Source organism: Dreissena polymorpha, chromosome 1 (genome assembly GCF_020536995.1).
Source record: "Dreissena polymorpha isolate Duluth1 chromosome 1, UMN_Dpol_1.0, whole genome shotgun sequence".
In the NCBI taxonomy this organism is placed as follows: Eukaryota; Metazoa; Mollusca; class Bivalvia; order Myida; family Dreissenidae; genus Dreissena; species Dreissena polymorpha.
The window spans coordinates 30,949,740-30,974,219 of NC_068355.1; the positions used below are offsets into that span (position 1 = coordinate 30,949,740).

Genomic DNA, 24,480 nt, shown 5'->3' on the forward strand with positions numbered 1-24,480 from the left:
TAAGAGGAAACAAATATATATGCATCGATCATCATTACAACTTTTTGCCAGATGCCAAGAGTTAATCAATAACCTTTTTAATTTCATGTTTATATGAAAAGATAAAATAATTCTCAGGGTAAAAAAAGAGAGTGTAATCATGTGACAAACAAGATGGGCGACTTTCATGCCGAGACAGGTATTTTTCAAAATTGTATACCCTTTATGTAACTTTTATAAATTGTTTAAATGTGTCTCAGTTTCCAGCCATATCAGCAAGAAAGTGATCAACATTTATTTTGTATCCATATTTGCTCAATATCTTGACTTTACTGGCTGCGAAATGTTTTAGCGGTTCCCGCTAAGAAAATATGCAGCAAGTAATGTTGAGATACTGAGCAAATATTAATACAAAACAAATCCTCATCAAAGGCTTATTGCCGATAAATTAGTATAACTTAAATTATTTCTATGAATAATACAAATTAATATCTTATCAATTCAATGAATGCCTACTGTTTAACTCTTGAGTTTATCAACTATACTCTTTGTGCATACTCATGCATCTTGTTCATTCAGTAAATCCACCTTCATCAGAAGATGTTTTTAAATAATGGTCATCATATTTAATTTATGTCACGCCCGAAAAAGTATTAATAGCACATTGCTGTTATTAATGCATATTGTTGAATTGTTACTTGCACATGTTTCATGCCATTAAGGTATTAACTATTCAATAGGTCATTATAATTTATTAGAAAATTGTCCAATAAAATATCATTATCATCCTCATGCCATCATAATACATACAAATGAAAATGTACTGATAATTGAACAAACATTTTACCAACCAGTCTAGGATGCACATACAGGGACCGTGATGCGTTGTTTCCAGCGCTTGCCTCCAGCGCAGATATCGACCTTTTAAACACCCAGTTATATGTTTTCTGACAGAAGGACGCATTTATCACCTCAAAGCAGTTACCACAATCACATTCTTTAGCTGCAAAATAGACACACAATAGACGCTATGACGACATTGTTAAGAAGCTAAATTAGCAAAGTTTGATATGTTTACTTTTTGCACCACGAAAAGACTGATTCGTGACCGCTATTCTCAGGTTTAATATGGCTTTGGGAGTGAAATCTAGACACCGTTGGCCGTCGTAGTCAGTTGACCATTATTCTCAGGTGTAGACTGGGGTCGTGGTTCTCTGGTGACCGTTGAGTCAGGTAGGACTGTATGTCATGGAGAATCATTGACTAGCATACACATAATAAAAGATAATAAATTTACATAACAACAACATAAAAAAGCGATTACTATATGGTTGATTACAAAGAAACAAAGAAGTAACTTTGTAGATGCATTGCATATCTAACATCAAAATGAAAATTTAAAAATTTCCACAGAGACAAACAACAGAGAGATTGATTACTGACAAATTGAGGGCAACATATTCAATAAGAGTTATTATCTCAAAATCTGAATACATATAAAAAATATATTTAGGGAGTTTCAAACAGATTTTTTGCAATATTTCTATGCAACATTTTGTTCTTGCTACTTAATTATTTTAGAAAATTACAAATATATTTTTTTTAAATAAATATACAAATGTATATAAATAAATGACGCATGAACAAGTACATTAATATCGACCAATACATTTTACATTTTGAAAAATGTGTTTTGAATAAAAAGTTTTAGGTGTGTAATCATTCCAGATCTGTGTAGTAACTATGTAAACATAGTGTTTGTTCCACTAAGAGTTGAATATGAACTATCCATCAATTATATGTATTTATACATATTTTTACACCTGGAAGTTATTGTGAATATCATTTGCTTAGGTCAGCAATATGAAATGAGCAATATGTAATATCTTGGGTCTGATTGCTTTTTTTTACAAATAATTTTCAACATGTTTTTAGTCCCCTACCAGTTTCACCAGAGGGACTTATGGTTTGCGCTCTGTGTGTCTGTCAATCTGTTTGTCTGTCTGTCAGTCTGTCACACTTTTCTGGATCCTGGGATAACTTTAAAAGTTCTTCATTTTTTTCATGAAATTTGAATCATGGACAGATGGCAATATGGAGATTATGCATGTCATTTCATTTTGTTCCTAGGTCAAGAATTATGGTTGGTATGGCAACAAGTAGACTAGAAATATTGCTGAAAATGGTGGATCCTGCGATAACTTAAAAGTTCTTCATATTTTTCACTTAACTTGAATCATGCATAGATGGCAATATGGAGATTATGGACATCATTTCATTTTGTTCCTACATCAAGAATTTTGGTTGCTATAGCAACAAATAGACTAGAAATATTGCTGAAAATGGTTGATCCTGCAATAATCGGTAGGGGACTTTTATTGCTCGGCAATTGCCTAGTTCATTCTTGCTAGCAGTTTATGATACTTGTTTTTGAAATTAGTTATGTTTCATAAGTTTATTCAACATCTAAAATTCTCAACATCAACATGGTTATGGCATACTTGTTAGTGGCAAAAGGTGGATGCCCTTGTAACTGAAGCTTGATTTAAAACAAATCTTTAAAAAAAATCAGTATTATATACATCATAGAATTTAAAGAAGTGAAACTCCAGCTGCTGGAGCAGTATTGCATTCTCATTATGTTCTCATTACATAGAAAACTTCTTTGTTCAAAGTTTGTATCTTCCTTCTGCTGTTACAACAGATTAGAATTTTTCAGGGTTTTCCAAGGGGAGATAATAACACTTTTGTGTTTATATTTTTTATTCCACTTGTTACATGGTTTTTCTACCATTAATCCATATATCATTAATTCATGTATTAATGTATATTTTAATCAATATTACAGTGCCATGCAAACCACCTGTTCCACCTGCTTCATTTGGAAAATTCCACAACAGGGGAAGTGGGAAGCTGTTTAGATCAACATTCCAAAACAGTATATTTTCAGATAGAAATTTAGCAAACCAATCATCTAGCATTAACACAGCTTCAACAAAAGAGGGTTTGTTCAATTCATCTAGTCCACATAGTGACAAGTCATCACCATGTTTGGAGTTAGTAGTTCACCCTGGCTTTAAAACTGAAGATGATATTACTAACACAAATGATGCTCCAAGTTATTGTAGAAGAACTCAAAGTGCCAAAGCTCGAGAAAGATCGAAATCGAAGACCGATTCAAAATGTAAAAATAAAAGGCCACAGAGTGCTGGACACAAGTTTAAAGACACTGGTGTTTCTGAAGAGACAATATCTATTATTGACTTGGCAAGTAAGGTCATCCCAGATCTTTTTGAAATTGAAAAAGAAAAACTGCTAGCTTTACCAGCACCAAAAGAAGTTCACAGAGATGCATTTCAAGATTGCCTACCTATGCACTTTTCCAATCCTTTGCCAGAATTTTATTCCGTAAAAACAGACAATAAACAAGATCTATCTTCAAAATTGTTGCAAAACGATTTAAAGCCATGTGTGTATGGCTTACAGAGGCGAAGATACATGTTTGGAAGCGCACCAGATCTGAGAACTGTAAATGATGATTGTGACACATTCCCATATAAATGCTCTAACGATGAAACAAATGCAAAGATGAATGATCACCTTCGTTTTCAAAACAAGTAAGTTGCTGCCATGAAATTTCCTTCCTGGTAAAATGGGGCTTAATGCATGTGTGTTAAAGTTTCCTCCCAGATAACCTTGTGAAGACTACCCAGGCTAATCAGGGACCACACTATCCACCTCATCTCTGGACCACACTCTCCACCTCATCTGGATGTTTGCTAAAGAGAGACTTTCTTCAAATGATAATTACCGTAAAAGTGGAAAATGTTGTGCCTGATTAGCCTGTGCAGACTGCAAAGGATTATCTGGGGTAACACTATAGGCAAAGTGCATTAAGGCCTATATACTGAGAGTGAGGCTCAGTTGTATTTATTTGTGGATCAACATATTTCTGAAAGTATACATGACATAAAATTAAATTACTCAAAAGTCATGCATGAACAAACAACAACAACAAATGTTTCAAATGAACACATATAACACTGATTAATATTCCATGCTTTTATTATTGTATATAATGTAATGTTGTTTTTTTTCAAATTTAAATGTTTCAAACAGGTTTGTGTCATGGTAACATGATCTTTTAATTTAATATTTGAACCATCTATAAAAAATTGTTTTTTAATGAAAGCATACATGTATGTCACTGCATAGCATGCTCTTTCTTAAAGATGCACCCCTACCACACTTGACCCTTTGTTGCCATGGTTACAAAAGGACGTTCCAGCCGAAGTCCTGGGCGTGGATCCTGCCACCTGTATAGTCCTGCTATCCCCTGTGGACTGGGGGACTCTCCCAGAGGTGCCGGAGATGCTTGGTAATGAGGATGACCTAGCCTTCGTGAAGGATGTCACAACACCAAAGCCATGGGTATGTGTGTGAACAAGAATCACGTTTAAAATGCATGATGGTAAAGTTATTAAACGTTGTTATTGCATAACATAATCAACATGAATGTGTCCAGTAATGAAGTAACATGATCTTTGGCTGCATGTATATTATAATTGTTTTAGTTTAGGAAACTTAATCTACACCTTTACAATAATTGTTTTGCTGAAAGCATATAAAAAAAACACACACACAATTATTGTCATTGTGTCTCTGCATATCCTTCATTACTAAATTAATCTATTACTGTATTCCTTCCATTTGTCCCACATTCCCTATTTAACTCGCAGTCCCAAATTTTCTGAGATGCATGATTACCATTCAAGAAATAAATCAAATCAATATTGTTTTCATTTTTACTGTTTTCTGTCATATTTCAAACAAAATTAAACAAGCTGCCCGATAGATCCCTGTTGTTTCCATGATATCCTCAAGGAAAACATGAATGCTTCCCTCTTGTACAGAGTTTTCTTTGTTTAACAATTTCAAAAAAGTGTGTAAAAAAAAGAAAGATTCGGTTACAGAGTTAAACAACACACAATTTATTTTACTTTGTAAGACAATGTACATAAATAGTCTTGTGATTATGATAGTGGCAACAAATATTTGTGACTGCATTAGAATTTTCAAATCATTATGGAATAAATATGTATGTCTTTTTGTTATTTATAGCTGCACATACTAAGCAAATGAATGCCTCATTGTGTGTCTATCGGAACGAATACGGTATTTGGGAAATAATGGTTTAGCTATTCTACATAAGGGAATTTGAATGAGTATGGTATATGTTTTTACGTCATAAAGCAACAGGAGCTTTCTTTTTCAGAATCCAAAGAAATATCCCCATTACTATGTAAGTACCTGTGGTTTATTAATGTCACTAACCTGTGCATGCTGGAGAAAATTAAGTCTAAAATGTCTGGTGTGCCTCCAACATGCTCAAAAACAATGTGATTAATTCAGTGGTATTTCCAATTAACTTTGCAAAAGCACATTTTAAAACATAAATAGATGTTATTTAAATGAGGTTCTAATAAGTGTTATTAGCGAGGCTGTTTACGGAGAAAACTCGAGCTATTGGCATAGCCAGCTCGTCGTGTCGTCCGCCTGCGTCGTGCTAAAACCTTAACATTGGCTCTAAAATCAAAGCGCTTCCACCTACAACTTTGAAACTTCATATGTATATGCACCTTGTTGAGTTCTACACGCCACACCCATTTATGGGTCACTAGGTCAAAGGTCAAGGTCACTGTGACCTAAAAAAAATAAAAAAATCTGACAAGCTTTCGCAGCCGAGCGTGGCATCCGTTATGCAGTGCTCTTGTTTTTTGTGTGTGTACTGGTACTAGTATTCCCATGTTAACGGTTTATCACTTACATACATATTTTGATGCATTTGTAGTCCCTAAGAAAGTTAAATTTAATTTAAGATATTTCTGACTAGATTCAAGTTTTCATTTCCAATATTTAGATACTGATGAGCAGCAAACAGCATAAAACCTGAACAGACTGCAATTACTCGCTGGCTGTTCTGGTTTTATGCTGTTTGCACATAGCCATTTTCACTTTGCTTCTAAATGGGAAAGAGTTAAAAAGTATATATGTATAGATGTAGCCTTTGATGTTGTTTTGTAGAACAAGCAGCCTGTTGAAGACTGGGTTTGTAGTCATGGCCACACTCCTCTGCCCCACGGAGACCTGCACTCACAAACTGTTTATAGGTAGGGCATAGATTCTTAGTTGTAATTTCATTCAATGGTATGCTTTTTGATGCCAAATCATATAAACAACGACCACGACAATGATGATTGAATTAGTAATGTTATGTTAATTGATCTGTTATTTAATATAAAGCTTGATTCATTGATGCCGAGACAGATATTTTTCACCTTTTTATGATCTTTATTACTTTTATTTAAAAAATTACATGCTGCTTATTTTCCAGCCATATCAGCAAGAAAGTGATTAGTGTTTATTTCATATTATTATTTGCTCCATATCTCATCTTTACTCGCTACCAGATTTCTTAGCAGGTAACAAAATTACAGCTCCGCTAAGGATTTTCTTTTTGAGTCAAGTGAAGATATAAAGTGAATATAAATACGAAATAAATGCTATCACTTTCTTACTGATATGGCTGGAAGCGGCATTAAAAAAAATGGTATAAAAGGTATAAAATGGCAAAAAATACCTATTACGGCCATATTGTCTTCATGTGATTACCCCCTCTGAGTTAGACAAATCTTAATATGTGCTCATTTCAGTCTGTAATTGTTGAATACACCCACAATTTGGCATACATGTTACATAATTCTGTATTCAGTATTTCAATATCCTTAAATTTGCCAAATAATGTACAAGAATTTTCCAACTGAATAACTCCCAAACCTTAAGGCCATAAATATATGCAATTGAAATGAGTATGGAAGGCTGAGGCTTTAACTTATGTTTAATTATTATGTTGTCTTTATTATGATGCTTGCTGTTTGTGTCCTTATGTGATAATCATGATGTGAACTTTACAATTGAATCTAAAATATATTTGAATCATGCTCTGTGAAAAGGGGGTTTAATGCATGTGCGTAAAGTGTTGTCCTAGATAAGCCTGTGCAGTCCGCACATGCTAATCAGGGATGACACTTTTCATCCCAACTTGATTTTTGCTAAGAAGAGACTTTCTTTAAATGAAAAATATCATAAAAGCGGAAAGTGTTGTCTCTGATTAGCCTATGCAGACTGCACAGGCTAATCTGGGATGAAACATGCATTAAACCTCCTTTTCAAAGAGCAGAGCCCATTTACAAAGCACATACAGAATATAAGGTTTGCAAATTGTATTCATAAAGCTTGAAAATAAAATCTTTTCTTATATGTCTTAACCTTTTATACACTACCATTCAACCAGAGGATCAGTACACATATGTTTGAACAACCTTTATATTATATGTGTATCAGTAGACATCTTTATTGACAATCCTGATATTATATGTGGATATGTAGACATCTTTATGGACAATCCTTATATTATATGTGGATCAGTAGACATCTTTTGTGAATCAATGACATCTTTTTAGACACCTTGTTTATTATCCCCACCGAAAAATTTTCGTAGGGGATATAGTAATTGGTTCTGTCCGTCTGTCCGTCCGTCCGTCCGTCTGTCCGTCCGTGCGTCCGGCTGAAACTTTGTCCGGAGCATAACTCCAAATCTATTCAATGGATTTACTTTGAACTTAGAATATAAACAGATGGCAACTAGGAGAAGTGCAGTGACCAAGAACCATAACTCTATCTACCTTAGTTTTTTAATTATCTCCCCTTTTATATGATTTTAAAGTACATTTTTGTCCGGAGCATAACTCTAAATGTACTGAAGGGATTTACTTGAAACTTGAAATATACACAGATGGCAACTAGGAGAAGTGCAGTTACCAAGAACCACAACTCTATCTACCTTAGTTTTTGAATTATCTCCCCTTTTATATGATTTTAATGTAAATTTTTGTCCGGAGCATAACTCTAAATCTACTGAAGGGATTTACTTGAAACTTCAAACTTAAACAGATGAAAACTAGGAGAAGTGCAGTGACTAAGAACCATAACTCTAACTTCCTTAGTGTTTGAATTATATACCTTTATTTAATTTCAAAGTAAATTTTTGTCAGAAGCATAATGAATTATCTCCCTTTATTTGTTTTTACAAATATTTTTCTACTCTCTAAAACAAATGTTGTCATACAAGCAAACACATTTCGGCGGGGATTTGGCACTACTGTGACAAGCTCTTGTTATGTATTCTACAAACTGAATGCAGAAAATTATTCTTTTCAAATGCTTCTTACCACTAAAGGAAATACAAGAAACTGTAAGTATTCAAAAAAGACAGAACACTTGTTAGTTGTTGTAATTGTATTATGTATACCATATTTGTTTTTAAAATAATATTTTTTCATAAAGCTCAATATATCAATCACTATAGTGGAGTGTATTTGCGTAAGTGCGTGCATGTGTGAGGGCTTGTCCAGACTGTTATTGTGTCATTCATTATGCAATTTTAGAACAACTCACCACTAATGACCACCACCATAAGATGATGTGTTTCATGTAACACCCATCTTCCTGCCTCTAAAGTCAAGGTCATATTTAGAGGTCAAAGGTCAAATTTTGCATTTAAACAGCCTGCCTGGGCTGTAAAAGTGTCATTCATCATGCAATTTTAAATGAACTTATTACAAATAACTATCTTTAGTCTTACAGCCTGTCGCATGTAGCATCTGTCTCCCTACCCTGTCTCAAAGGTCAAGGTAAAACTTAGAGGTCAAATGTCATGTGGGTTATTTTCCAACACACTTGATTACAATATTTAAATAATATACACTATGAAACATTAGAGTACAATGTATAACATAATGCAATCTGAGATGAAAAAGGTAATTCCATTTATATTCATGGTGCATATTATACAATCTATCAAAAAAAATTAATAAACGTCAATGACATATTAAGCATTGAGCATATTTACGTGGAAGTGTCTGTAGCTTTATTATACAGGTGTAAGAAAGCTTTTAAAGATACTCAGAGCTGTGCATAGTATTTTGTGTTGATAATATGTTTTTGGCATTATAAATGAGTTACAAGCAATATTATATTTTTGTTGGAGATTAAAGAACACAAAGGTACAAGGGAAAATGTCTTATTTGATCATGTTTGTAATGATTATAAAACAGCTGGACTGGAACTGTTTAATTGTCCCCTACCGGTGAAACCTTATGGTTTTCGCTCTGTGTGTCCGTCAGTATGTCAGTCAGTCAGTCAGTCAGTCTGTCACATTTTTCTGGATCCTGCGATAACTTTAAAAGTTCTTTATATTTGTTCATGAAACTTGAAACATGGATGGATGGCAATATGGAGATTATGCACGTCATTTCATTTTGTTCCTACGTCAAAAATTCTGGTTGCTATGGCAACAAATATATATATATAAAAAATCTGACAATGGTGGAGTTTCACTGGTAGGGGACCATATTGCTTGACAATAGTCTTGTTTATCATGTAACTAAACTAACTGACCACAAATATCCATCATGAAAAGATGATGGGTTGAATGTAGCAACTGTCCCCTACCATAAAGGTCAAGGTCAAACTTGAAGATTATAGGTCCAAAACCACTTATTGAAACTGTAATTTCATCATTTATCATGAATTTTTAAAAGGATAAAATAATAATGCTTACCTTGTGGACAAATATCAAGGGCACACTTAAGATCAAAATTGAAACATGCCAGTGTTACAGCTGGTTGAATTATTACAAACATTATTGGCTATGGACTCGACATGTTTCTGACAGGCATCTAGTAATGACAAGTTGAGACAATGTCTGAAGAGACAACAGTTCCATGTAAAATTATTTACACTTTATTATATATTACCGAGATATAATCTTTCATTCAATCATCTATACCTTGCCACGTCATCCTGTTTTATCAAACATCTTTTCAGACCTTATTTCAAGATGCCAAGAATGAGAACTGCAGATGTTGTGCGGAAGGAAATAACAGACCTGGAGAATCTTATCAAAGGTACACACAGGAACACAACCAAAACTATATTGCATCACATTCATTAAAGTACTGTAACTTTTTATTTACTCATAACCGTTGAAACAGGAAAGTGTTCTGTAATTTTCCAATATTTTGGTGTGAACATATGCAAGTATACAACTCTATTATAAAGGGGCCTTTTCACAGATTTTTGCATATTTTGAAGTTAGTCATTAAATGCTTTATTTTGATAAAAGTAAACTTTGGATATTAAAAGCTTCAGTGAAAAATCAAGAATAAAATTTAAAAAAGGAAAAAAAATGTAGCTCGCACCGGGGCTCGAACCAGTGACCCCCAGCGTCCTGGAGTAAAAACGCATTAGCCCTCTCGGCTATTCTGCCGAGTGTTAATGTATGATGTATTTTATAATGTTATATATGCAATCTTCGTAGTTTCGTAAATTTAAACGACAACAACAGAACTCTCTAAATTATTCAATCGTTTCGCGTTGCAACGCTTTATAATTTTTAGGTTTTTAAATCGTCAAAAGATGCATATAATGGTTATATTAGACTATGGTCAATGTTCAATAATACTTTTTCCTCACAAATATCATAACTAAAACGAAAATTTGCGAATCTGAAACAACTTTTTCCAATTTTGTCAATTTACCAAACCGTGAAAAGATCCCTTAACTGACATTCTGAGAAAAATTGGTTTAACTTAGAAATAAAAAAGAAAATACACCAATTTGTATTGATGCATTATAAATAAAGAACAAAGACATCAAATTATTTTTTTTTCTTGTATAACTTTTGTTTTGTGTACATGTGTTAGTGATAAGGAAAAAAGAGAGCATGTCAGTCTCCCATACAGTTCTCAAGTATTGGTGGCTGGTTTTATATTATGCTAAATACCAGTAGTGAGTGTTCATGTGCTAGCAGAATGTCCCAACAATAACAAGTTAATAGAATTTCATGTATTATCCATTTACTTGTTCTTCCATTACATATTTTATTCCTTATTATTATCTTAATAAGACCTGTGATTTTATTTTTACAATTTTACACTTCTTCAACTTCTGTTTCAAGTTGCTCTTATTTTTGGTATTCCATATACACTTAGTTCAATTTAAACCTATTTATTTAAGCTTAATTGCATCAAATCTAAGAGTTATTGAAAAGCTCAGGTTCCTTGGCAGAATCAGAACTTGGTTTCTTTGTGGTAAATCAGACGAATGCTTCCTCAGTGGAAATCAAACCCTCGACATCCTGGTCAATAGGCGTGTACCATATCCACTGCACCATGGAGACCTTTTACTGTTTTATTAGGAAATAAACGTGTCTTTGATCTTGTTGAAACTGAAAAAAAAATGTTACCAGTATTTAGCATTAATCTATTTGGGAATGTTGTAGGTGTGGGTAATAAAGACAGCAGTTGTGGACTGGTGCAGTACCAGTCAGAGATAGCCCAGTTCCAGTACACACTGAATGAGACCCTACAGTGTATCCCAGACAGGTAACCAGCTAAAACTCAGGGAGAAAATTTGTTAAAAAAAATCAAACAATTTGGTTTTATCCACTGCTTTTTAAAGAAAAAGCAAGCTTTTCTACTTGCATAAAATAGCATCTGGGCTAGGATACAGCTGTTCAAGAAGCTAGTTTCACAGGAAACTTAAAACATGTATGTTTTATATTGAGATGTTCCGATTTGCCAAGTTTGGTTACTTTAGTTTGAAATTTGTATAAATAAGGGACCATTTTATATGTTAAATTTGTCAGGTAGCTAATTTCTCAGGATTGGCTTACGAGATTTAATTCAAGCATGCCTTCTTCATAATATATAAATTTACCCATAGGCCAAGTTTGGTAACACCGGTTTGAAATATGTTAGAATTAAGGGCATTTGAGTGTTGGAAATTTTACACATAAGCAGCCTACAGCTGTTCAAACTTATGATATTCTCATCAAAGTTCATATGTTTATAAATTGGACCAAGACCCCACCCCTTACCCCTTGGTCTTGCATATGGGATGCATGGGGTGAAGGTCACTGGTACTTTAAACAACAAGATGGAGTCTGCTTAAATGCTTCTGGTCAAATTGAGTACTTAATTGTAATTAAACATCATACGTAAATGACTTCATATCCTGCATTTCGGGATTGTATATACAGGGGATGGAGTAAAGCCCAATGGTATTTTAAGTATTATTGTGTCAGCTCAATAACTTATGAATTAATTGATATGTTGTAATAGTACATCATATATAAAATATCAATATCCAGACCTTGCTAGGGTTGCATGTGGCACAAGGACATCAAGGTCACTGTTACTAAAAATAGGAACACGGATTCTGCTTCATGAGTCAAACAAAAATTAGATATGGTCATGTATAAACTACAAGCAAAGATAATTTCTATCAAAACTTAATTTTGCATTCAAGATGGGAATAAAGTAATTGTTACTTAATATAATTATAGCGTTTAAGCCCAATAAGTCAATATCAAATTAATCAATTGTATTGAAACTTTTTGGGCAAATACCATATATCAATATATAGCTTGGGATTGCATATTGGGTAAGAAAAGTCAAGGTTACTGGTAGTAATTAATTAATTATTGAAGATTTCTTGAAAACTAATTGATCAAATGTAATGGAACTAGATACATAGATTCCTTATAATCCATAGACTGCTCAAGGAATTAGTGTGATCAACGGAAAAAAGAAAGGTTTAAAAAAAAAGGTTTTCTGACTTTTTTTCTTTATATCTAGAAAAAAATCAAGCTTTGAGACAAGCATAGATACATTATACCAGAACTTCATTTTTGTTAGCTCACTTAAGCACAAAATGGTAAGTGGCCGCCTGGCGTCTGTGTCATCAGTTGTTAGTCATCAACAATTTGCTTCAAACTACATCATCTCCTAAACCCTTTGGTTGATTTCATGAAACTTCACAGAAATGATCCTTTGATGACCCTCTTTCAAGGTATTCAATTCATTCGAGTCTGCTGCATATAGAGTTCACCAGAGCTTTAAAATTGATTTTTAAAAAACTCTGAAACCACAAGGCTCAGATGTTCAATATTCCATGTGTAACATTTCTAGTGCTCCTCTTGAAGTATAGTTAAAATTATGCCCTTGTTGTAAAAAAGGCTGTCCATGTGTCACATGATGTATAGTAAATAACTTTAAAAAGCTGATTATATAATGGTCCTCTACAAAAATGGTTCAAATCAAGCGCCTGGGGTCAAAGGCCACGGTCACATTTATGTAGACTTAAATAGTGAAATTTTAAAAATCGATGAAATAAAAAAGCCTTTAGATGAAATATTTGGCGTAAAACCTCTTATAGTTTTCCTCTTCACAAATGGTAAAAAAACGGTTATGGTTTGTCGAAAAATATGGCTGCTATATAGCTATGGAAAAACCTTGTTAACACTCTAGAAGTCACATTTTTAGTCCAATCTTCATGAAAGTCAAAACATTGGATCTAATGATATCTTGGATGAGTAAAAAAGTTCAAGTCTTTTGAAAAACATGGCCGCATGGGCATTTTTTCTTATATGACTATTGTAAAACCTTGTTAACTCTGTGGTTTATATTTTGGCCAAGTTTGAATGTGGTTTCAGAAACATCTCAAAAGTTGAGAGCAGTTCATTTCACTGAAGTCTCAGATCAGCGACTGTGGGCCTCTGGCCCCCTTGTTTCAAATTTTGCTCTTGGGATCAAACTAGGACATGCCTGAGGTTGTGGGAGTGCATTGTTTGAATATGTTTGATACTCGACATGAGGTTGTGGTCTTCTACAAAGATTGTTCAAATCATACCCTTGGGTTCATATATGACCATGCTCCCTTTCACAGGTGAGTAATCTAGGACCATCCTGTCCCTCTTGTTTGCATATGGGGTGCATGGTCAGAGTAATCATTCAATGGCATTATTACTAAATATAGCGAAATGGATTCTCCTACAAATCAATGTTTAGTAGTCTTGACGGATATTTTGCAAATTAAATACTAAATTACTTGATAGCAGTTATAACTGACATTCTGTGCAAACAATTTGGTTTATTAAAAATCTGACAAAAAAAAAGAAAAGCTCTTGTTCTTTTACCAGCAACCATGTCTTTTTTTATTACAAACAAAACATCTGAAAAATAAATTGCTTTAAGAAACACATTTCACATATTTAAAAATATATATCAATATGCCAAAATGAGTATTTCATACATTACTGTGCATTATTAGGGCTGTTGCTTTTAAATAAAACCAACTTTTATAGAATTTCTATGTTCCAGATTGAAAAACATTCCCAAGCCAATTGACACAGTAAGTCTGTATTAACTCTTTAAGTGCTGGAACCGAATTTTAAAGGCCTTTGCAAACAGTTTGGATCCAGATGAGATGCCACAGAACGTGGCGTCTCATCAGGATCCAAACTGTTTGCTATTCTGATAGTATTCTTTGAAAAAAGTCGAAGAAAATGCTAATTTTATAAATTCAGCAGACAACATTTTAGCAGAAGACCAATTTCCTAGCATGCAAAGGGTTAAATGTGTGAAAGGTGTTGTCCTAGATAAGCCTCTCCAGCTTGCGCAAACTAATCAGAGATGACACTTTACACTTTTACAGTATCTTTCATTTAAAGGAAGTCTCTTCTTAGCAAAAATCAAGTATAAGCAGAAAGTATTGTCCTTGCTTAGCCTGTGTGGACTGCACAGGCTAATCTGGGTCAAAACTTAACACATTGGCATTAAACCCTCTTTTCCAAGGATGAGGATCATATTTTTGTAGCCTTATACTTAACGTATTTCATGACAAATAATTTAGAGAACTCTGTTTTATATGATTAATTGCTTAAGTTCCCACGATTAATTCCAACAATATTAGTGTATAATTTGACTCCTACTGAAATAACACAAAGTTCACAAAGACAAGTACTTGTTAATAACCAAAATAATGACATAATTTAGTACTTTCCTAAACATTCTTACTCCAAACTAGTAATTATTTTCAGTTTGGTCTCAACAAGCTGTGTGCGGACCATGACATCTTCATCAGTGAGATACAGGCAAGAGTGCAGGAGTGTCGGGAGGAGCTGGCTGACCTTGAACTGGAGGCGGGAATCGCTACCAGCAGACGGCACTTCACCAGACCAAAATCAGCCATGTGAAGTTGATAAATTGAGCAGCTCTTTGGGAACATTGGGCTTAATGCATGTGCATAAAGTGTTTTCCAAGATAAGCCTGTGAAGTTTGCACAGGCTATTCAGGGTGTGTCTTTCCTGATTAGTCTGAGCCCAGCTTTAAAGAATTGTTGTAGACAATCATGACATATATGTTCATGTCAGCCTACATCAGATACTTAAACTAATCTATAAGGAATCATATGAGCTGTGTCGTGCAAAAAGGGATACTATGCCATATGTTGCCATCCTAGCTTCAGACCAACCTGAGTATTTGCGTAGTCCTGTCAGGAGATATCATGACTGCTAATCAGACCACTAAACAAATGGTGACTTTGTAGCGGACAGGGTAGATTCTGATCAGACTGCGCAATTATCTGACTGCTAGGCTTAAAGGAACTTCAACCACGAATGACGAAAAATGAAAAGTTCTAAAATACCGTATTTTTTTACAAATATTAGTTTATATTCATTAAAATTTTCACGACTGGTATATTACATTACTTGAAAAAAGTTCATATTTTCAGTATATTCGGTAATAAAATTTTGTGATGTGAAATCGAAAGAACATTGCGAAAACAGGTGACATAACGAGATACACTCTATAAATAACGCAAGTAGATTGATCATTTTATATATAAAATATATACAATTCACTACGCATGCACAAAATGCATTCCTGGGTTTATCACGTGACAATGATGATCAATCTACTTGCGTTATTTATAGTTAACTGGTAGTTACTTGGTAGCGATACCCAGTAAAATTTATTATCCAATATACTGAAAATATGAAAACTTAACAACTTTTTTCAAGTAATGTAATATACCAGTCGTGATATTTTATAAAGTAATAATTGTAAAAAAATACAGTATTTTTAGCTCATCTATTTTTTGAAAAAAAATTATGAGCTATTGTCATCACCTTGGCGTCGGCGTCTGCGTCGGCGTCGGCGTCCGGTTAAGTTTTGCGTTTAGGTCCACTTTTCTCAGAAAGTATCAATGCTATTGCATTCAAACTTGGTACACTTACTTACTATCATGAGGGGACTGGGCAGGCAAAGTTAGATAACTCTGGCGTGCATTTTAACTGAATTATGTGCCCTTTTTATACTTAGAAAATTGAAAATTTTGGTTAAGTTTTGCGTTTAGGTCCACTTTTTTCAGAAAGTATCAATGCTATTGCATTCAAACTTGGTACACTTACTTACTATCATGAGGGGACTGGGCAGGCAAAGTTAGATAACTCTGGCGTGCATTTTGACAGAATTATGTGCCCTTTTTATACTTAGAAAATTGAAAATTTTGGTTAAGTTTTGTGTTTAGGTCCATTTTATTCCTTAAGTATCAAAGCTATTGCTTTCATACTTACAACACTTACTAACTATCGTAAGGGGACTGTGCAGGCAAAGTTATGTAACTCTGACTGGCATTTGGACGGAATTATGGGCCCTTTATACTTAGAAAATTGAAAGTTTGGTTAAGTTTTGTGTTTTGGTCCACTTTACCCCTAATGTATCATAGATATTGCTTTCATACTTGGAACACTCGCAGACTATCATAAGGGTACAGTAAAAGGACAAGTTGCATAACTCTGGATGTCATTTTTACGGAATTATGGCCCTTTTTTGACTTAGTAACTTTGAATATATGGTTAAATTTTGTGTTACGATCCACTTTACTGCTTAAGTATTAAGGCTATTGCTTTCAAACTTCAAATACTTTCATGCTATCATGAGGTTACTGTACCTGGCAAGTTGAATTTTACCTTGACCTTTGAATGACCTTGACTCTCAAGGTCAAATTATTAAATTTCGCTAAAATTGCCATAACTTCTTTATTTATGATTAGATTTGATTGATACTTTTGACAAAACTACTCTTACCTGACATACCACAATAGACTCCACCCAAACCCTCACACTATACCCCCCCCCCCACCCCCTCCCCAATTTTTTTTTTAAACAGTTAAAAAACAAAACTATTTATTTTGATTATTTTATGTTTGAAATACCGTCCAACCATCGCACCCAAGAATCCCCCCCCAACCCCCCTCCCCCCACCCGAATCCCCCCCCCCCCTACATTTTTTTGTTTTAAGATCATCTCACAAATTACCACCACACCCTCACACTATACCCCCCCACCTCGACCCCCCCCCCCCCAATTTTTTTTTTGAAACGGTTAAAAAACACAAATATTTATTTTTATTATTTTATGTTTGAAATACCGTCCAACTGTAGCACCCAAGAATCCCCACCCCCACCCACCCCCCCCCCCCCCCGATTTTTTTTCCCCTTTTTTTCGCATTTTTGGAGGATAATGTAATAAATGTCCACACCCCCACACAATGCACCGCTCTTCACTCCACCCCTCCCCTCCCTCCTTTGTGATTGAAAATGAGAGTCCCTTCACCTTTAAAAAGAAAATAGATGAGCGGTCTGCACCCGCAAGGCGGTGCTCTTGTACAACTTGTCTTTTCTTTGTCATCATGGTTGACAGTCCCTTTAAGACTAATTGTTACATGATTAGGCTTAAGTCTATTCTTGTTTTGAACATTCTTACATTGCTGTAGTACAATTATTTATTCTTTGTAACATGATGTTATCACAGCAAGGACTTTCCATAAAAAATAAGTGAGGACTTAACACACAAAAATGCAAAATATTATTAGGTACCATTGCAACTAATATGCTTTTTAATATTATTAAGCATTTGTTATCGATACATGTAGTTATTTTTTGCACTTGTATGTTTTGTTGTAGAAGAAAGTTGATACGTTGTGATTTTGCTAGTTGCACATTGGTAATTGAGATCTTCAACATGTATGCAAGCTGCGCTCTTTTACAAGCTTAATGCATGAGCATAAAGTGATTAGTCTGTGCCTGCACAGGCTAATCAGGGACGAAACTTTCCAACTGTATGTCTTTTTCTTTGATATAATCCAGTTAAGGTGGAAAGTTTTTATTAGGGACGCCACTTAACACATATGCATCAAACACCATTTTCCCAGAGTAAAGCTCATATGCTTTGTTGTAACGTTCATAGTAAATAATGACAAGTTTCATTCCAAATTAGTCTTCTCTTGCGCACAGTATAATCGTATAATTATGACGACAGTTTTAAATTTTAACAATTTTATAGTCAAATGTAAGGATCATTAATCGAAGTACCATAGTATATGGAATACTCAATCTAATTTTATGAAATAAAATGAAACAACTTCTTGTAATGTTTTGTCAATAAGAACAAATAGTGCAATATTGTTTGTTTGGTGTAATTTTTTCTTGTTTGTTACTTGTCAGAGTAATATTAGATTATACATGTTTTTGATCTATTGTAAGATAAACATCAATAATAACAATATAGAACGACATACAAGCATGAAGCATCATATAACAAAACTAGTCGAAAAACATGTGCGCATAAATATATTTGCCTCAATTCATGTGAACTGGAAAGAAACAATGTTCTTCTTCCTGTAGGTCAATTTTATTTCTTAGCAGCTTGACTATTCACTGAATTGTCTGAGCTGTACTACATACCTGTTCTTGGTTGGTCACTGATCAAGGCTTACAACCATTACCTGCTCTTAAGCTTTACGCCTCTTTTTGTATGTAGAAAATTCAAGTTAAAATGTAAGTTCAACAACTCAATATTTTAACATTAGCTTCAGATATTCATAATTAATCTATGTTAGTGGTCATAATATATGGTCAGTGACCCAGCCTGAACCATAGTTAGCAGGATATTGCCTTTGATTCTTATAGATTAAGATTATGGTTTGTGCTTTCTTATCAATTACTTTAGTTTTCATTTACCAACTTGAATTTAATCTTTGATAAAGCAAGTCTTCATGACGCATTCGGGGCCAGTTGGGTCTGGGTCACTGTTGCTACAAAAAGATAATAGTTTCTTTTAAATGACTTCAGTAAGGATGGGTATACATGTATATGGATTAAATTTTGGGCAGTTAGCTTAAATGCTGAACCAGCACAAAGTTACATATAGGGCCAGTTGGGTCATGTTCACTGTTACACAAAATTGATAAGCTAATTTCTTTAAATAACTAGTTTGAATGGAGGTATTTTGCTGTAATTTTGTGTGAAGGTAGCATACATCAGACATAGATGATCTAGTGATGGATTGCATTTGGGGCCAGTAGGATCAAGGTCACTGTTACTGAAAATAGAAAAAATACTAAGCTTTGAGGTATTTAGCGGGTTATGTTATTGAGCTAGCATAAATCAAATGACTGCCAGAAAATGTACATTGAAACAGTAGAATAGTTGTGACTGCTATCTTGGTACACCTCTTAATTTTATTGTGTTGTTAGCTATTGTTTCATAGTTGATAAAATTGCACCAAAAGATTGAAGGTACATTTGCAAATATTCACATAAAGCAATCCAAAAAGGATGTAATAGACAAGGCAGTTTACATCTGAAGCATCAAACATGTTTCCCATGCATTTTTGTTACTCTCTTCGGAACATCATTATAGTCCTGTAGCAGCTGCTAAAATTGTTAAGCATTTATTACATTTCTTACAGTTTGCATTTGTATTGTTTTAGTCTGAAGATAATGTACATGGTTAGTCAGGAATTGTGATATTTTATTCTATGTTTTAAATAGCTTTTACAATATTCTGAATCATCTCTTATATAGGAATTGTTAAAAATTGTTACTTTTTAGGTTTTCTGAGCACAAGTTGGTCATGGCGAGTTTTTTTCTGCCTTTTGTCTGTCGTTCATCATGCATTGCCAATATTTACCTTAATAAACACCAAAGGCCATATGTATTTCAAATCTTCATGAAACTTGGTCAAAACATTTTTCCCATGATATCTTGGTCCAGTTAAATATTCATGATAAAAATAAAAAGCAGCCTTTCGGAACGTCACACACACTGTTTTTCCCTTGGATTATGAGTACACTTACTTTGATAATTATATATGTGTATTATTTGTATCATGTTCATGGTGATCATATTATCAAAGATTAGGTTTTTAGCTCACCTGCTTATAGCTTGCTCATCATGAGATTTGTGATAGCCTTTTGTAAGTTGTCATAACCTTAGAAAATTTCCCTTTTCTAATCTAGAGGCCAAACTTATTGTCTAAAAAATTGGGTTGTGTGATGTCAAAATCAAAGTATCTTTTTCAAGTTAAAGAGAAAGCTTGTGAACACTCGAAGCCACATTTATTGCACTATCTTTGTGAAATTTTGACATAATTTTTGTCCCAATTTTGTCTCAAGTGAATTCAATGTGGATCACATTGAGTCAATAACAAGGTCACTAGGTCAAATGGAAGAAAAAGCTTAAGAGCACTATTAAACTTGGTCAGATCATTTGTTGAAATCATATTTTTGCCAAGTTTGAAAGTAGGTGTGTGAGGTCTTACACTTGTTAACTAGGTTAAATAAAAGACAAAGATTGTGAACACTCCTGGTGTCACATACTTTGCCCAAGTTTCATACAACCTCCGCAGACATTTTTTTCTTATGCTATCTTGATTGAGTTTGAACATGATTCCAGTCCTATGAAGAACATGGCCGCCAGGAATCAATTTCACTTGATTTGTTTCAAGTAAGTTTGGGCTGTTTAGATTTAACTTAATCGACGCCATTAAAATGTTTCATTTGCGATTGATTTTTCAATATAACCTTTTTATTAATAAACTAGGTTTATTAATTTTAATAAAGGGAAAGTTAGTATTTGCATGCATTGTAAAATGTGTTATCATTTCAATAGCTTTGGAATTAAGTTATGCTCATCAAATTTTCAAATTAATTTGAAAAAAGCCAGTATTTGCATGCATGGTTAATGTTTGTAAAGGCTTCAAGTTTTGTTTGTGTAATATTATTTTACCCCATTACAATTAGGCAGTATTGGCTTGTATACTGGTAGTTTATATATGTAACGGCTTTGAGCTTTGTTTATTCCCAAAAATATTTTATATGATTTTAAAATAGATATTCATCAATTGAAGTATTTAAAGTGCCCTCAATAATCCACTTTAAAGTGGATTTTAACCCCAATGCAATGAATATCAACCTCTCCAAGAAATTAACCCCAGATTAATTAGGTTTATGTTACACGTTCTTTTCCATGCTAATTTTATTGCCTTGTGTAGGCCTGATAATGTTTTGGAGTTGTGATATTACTATTAAGCCTTTATAAGGTTTTCATTCAATAATTAACTTAATTTACGCTAACTAATGTAAAGCTTTTGATTACTATAGAAGTAATATTTGTTCCAATCACCACGACACATGCTCATGATAAATGTGTTTCCTTATGATATATCTGCTGAGTTTGAATAATAGTACAGTCCATTGAAAACTGTGCTTCCAATGGGTAGGGTAGTTTCCGTGTATATTTTTTATTAAATATTGTGATCAGGTGAGCGCCTTACCCTTGTCAAAAAAAGGTCCCATGTCTTCTTGTTTTATTTAGGTGCATTTCTTGTGTGATTTGGTCAGGAATTTGCGTTTTAGTCAATAGAAATATGTAATATTTGCGTAAATTTACCAGTATTATTATTTCTTTTGAATGTATTAATTGATGTCAGTATTATACTTCTGTAGTATTTTATACACAATTAAAATGAAGATTTAGTGTTTTGAAAATGCAGTTTTTAGTTGTTTACAAAAAATAGTGGTGTTTTGAAAATCGGTGTGCTTGGTAATACGATTCACCAAATCACACTCAACCCGCATCTGGGCCAAGAAAGAGTTTGAGTTCTATAATGAAAATAGTCCAATGCATGTTATTATAACATCGCGTAACACAGTTTTTCTTTAAACTACACACATACATGCGCGCAGCACAGCAGCTGGGGCTATTAATTGACCAGTCGCCAAATTATCGATCGCTCCGCCCACATAGTCACGTGGTCTAGTGATTAGAAAACTCCGACAAGCAGATCGCAATTATAGCGGATTACGTGAGGGAAATTCTATATTTGTAATGATGTATTATGCTCTTTTCTATAAAATAAATTATTAAAGCCGCACACTAAACTAAACTGCTTTGTAAAACGTTAATACAATCATAAAAACTTTAGAGAGAAATGGCGTAATCAAAATAAATGAGTTAACGGCAGACTGACTATCAGAAACGTTTCTTATACATATTGTATAGGGAGGTGATGAAAAATCCGTTGTAAAAATGAGCATTTATTTCATATTGATTTTGAACTTGTATTCAACCGTCTGACAGTAAACCCGGTGGCTATTCATATATAATTTTGAAAATATTCTTATTAAATTCAAATGACATATCCATATTATGATGGGTTTTGTTTATTAAAAATGTTTAGATCTTTGTTTTATTGTGTTAGTTTTAAAAAGACACCGTTTTTTATTTAGATATAAATTAAATTTTGATTGTAACCATAATTTAATACAGGCCAGATTTCGTGGTTTCATTAACAGATAGTCTAATATGCATTTTATTACATTTATGTTTAATGCGAACCTGTTACATTTCACTATCAAAAAATGAAATGTTGGTATTACGGTGCTGTTCACGAACATTCGAATTGAATACATTTAGCATATTATGCATTTGCTTATTTATAACAAGATGGCCCTTATATGTTAATTGCAATTTTCACATTTCTCCCCGTATCAATAAATGTTGTATTAGAAATGTTGTTGTTGTAATATAAGCCGTACATTTTACACTTGAAGTCGCTTTAAGCTGGCTAAGCCGCGTTGAAATCACCTTTTTGTTGTTTTTACTTTAGTTAAAACAATATTTAAGTTAACAATTTATAATGATTTCCCTTGTTTATGAGCCACAGAAAATAAACATATAATTGGAAATCATTTAAGTAATTAAATAGTTTTCTTTTCTTGTGTACAGTACCTAACAATGCCTTAATGTTCCTTCATTCTGAGATCCACGCAACATACTGTTATTTATTAATCATCGACAATTACGCTGAGATTAATAAGCACGTGTGGCAATTATTATGTTGCCCAAACTGCTTAATAATATTGTGCATCAAACGGTATAACACGTTTTATAGAACACACACCTGGTGTGGTTAAACTATTTATTGTGTTTGTTTTCTCATTACTCGTTCATATGTTCAAGAAATAAAGATAAAATAATAACCTTTTATTAAGTATGTATAGCACCTACAATTTTGAATAATAATCGAACAGTAATGATCATGCATTTGATATAAAATCTGTGTAAACTCTTAAAAATTACGTCCATTCCATATGTTCAACACGCTTTGTTTGTCGGACAAAATGGCGGCCAGATAAGCGTTGCTGAGGGGTGTGTGAAAAATCGATATCTGATTGGCTGATCGACAAAATGTGGGCGGAGTTGGCGACTGGTCAATTAGCAACCTTTATAACAGCCAATTCATTATTATATCAACGGGAGAAAAACGGAAAACCCCATAAAAATTGTACTAAGTAAAGTGATAAATAAAACCATTTTTTATTATGTAAAGCAAAAACAAATATTTAAAAAAAATGTTTTATTTCAATATGCATACACATTCTGTTTCATTATTGTTTCATACTGATAAGTACCGGTAATACCCTGTTCTTGAGGTACATCGTTACCATCCAAATTAAGGTATCCATATTTGCTTAAACTCAACAGAAAACAACAAAAAGGTTTGTTGTGATCTTTTTAGTTTACCTGATTGCTCAGTTGAGCTTTTGTGACCGGTCTTTGTCCGTCGTCTGTCCGTACGTCCGTACACATTTGTTCGTAAACATTCTAGAGGTCACATTTATTGTCCGATCTTCATGAAACTTGGTCAGAAGCTTCGTCCCAATGAAATCTCGGTCGAGTTCGAAACTGGGTCGTGCTGGGTCAAAAACTAGGTCACTAGGTCAAAACAAAACAAAACTTGTAAACACTGTAGAAGTCACATTTCATGCCCAATCTTCATGTTACTTTGTCAAAATGTTTGTCTTAATGATATGTTGGTTGAGTTCAAAAGTGGTTCTGGTCCGTTGAAAAACATGGCCGCCAGTGGGCTGGGCAGTTTTCCTTATTTGGCTATAGAGAAACCTTGTAAACACTCTAGAAGTCACAATTTTTGCCCAATCATCATGCAAGTTGGTCAAAACATTGGTTTTATTGATTTATCGGACGAGTTCGAAAATCGTCCAGATCGGTGGAAAAACATGGCCGCCAGTGGGCGGGGCATTTTTCTCTATATGTATATAGTGAAAACATGTGAACACTCTAGAAGTCACATTTTTGGCCCAATTTTCATGAAATTTGGTCACAACATTTGTTTCCTTGATATGAGAGATGAGTTCGAAAATGGTTCCGGTCAGTTGAATAACATGGT

General features: G+C 33.8%; 1 protein-coding gene across 2 annotated transcripts in view; it reads left to right on the plus strand.

Annotated features, from left to right (window-relative positions):
• Positions 1–24,480, plus strand: part of LOC127875130 (uncharacterized) — a 162,733-nt gene that overhangs the window by 9,792 nt on the left and 128,461 nt on the right. The window contains exons 2-9 of one of the 2 annotated variants that reach the window (XR_008047301.1): positions 2,828–3,596; positions 4,212–4,410; positions 5,255–5,281; positions 6,064–6,149; positions 9,928–10,007; positions 11,384–11,486; positions 14,265–14,295; positions 14,984–16,476. Coding sequence is in view for 1 of the 2 variants with exons in the window: in XM_052419967.1 (XP_052275927.1) it covers positions 2,828–3,596; positions 4,212–4,410; positions 5,255–5,281; positions 6,064–6,149; positions 9,928–10,007; positions 11,384–11,486; positions 14,265–14,295; positions 14,984–15,139 (1,451 nt within the window). In the remaining variant the exon portion in view is untranslated. Of the gene's footprint in view, positions 1–2,827; positions 3,597–4,211; positions 4,411–5,254; positions 5,282–6,063; positions 6,150–9,927; positions 10,008–11,383; positions 11,487–14,264; positions 14,296–14,983; positions 17,161–24,480 lie in introns of those variants that run through there. The other variant, XM_052419967.1, reaches the window with a different exon arrangement.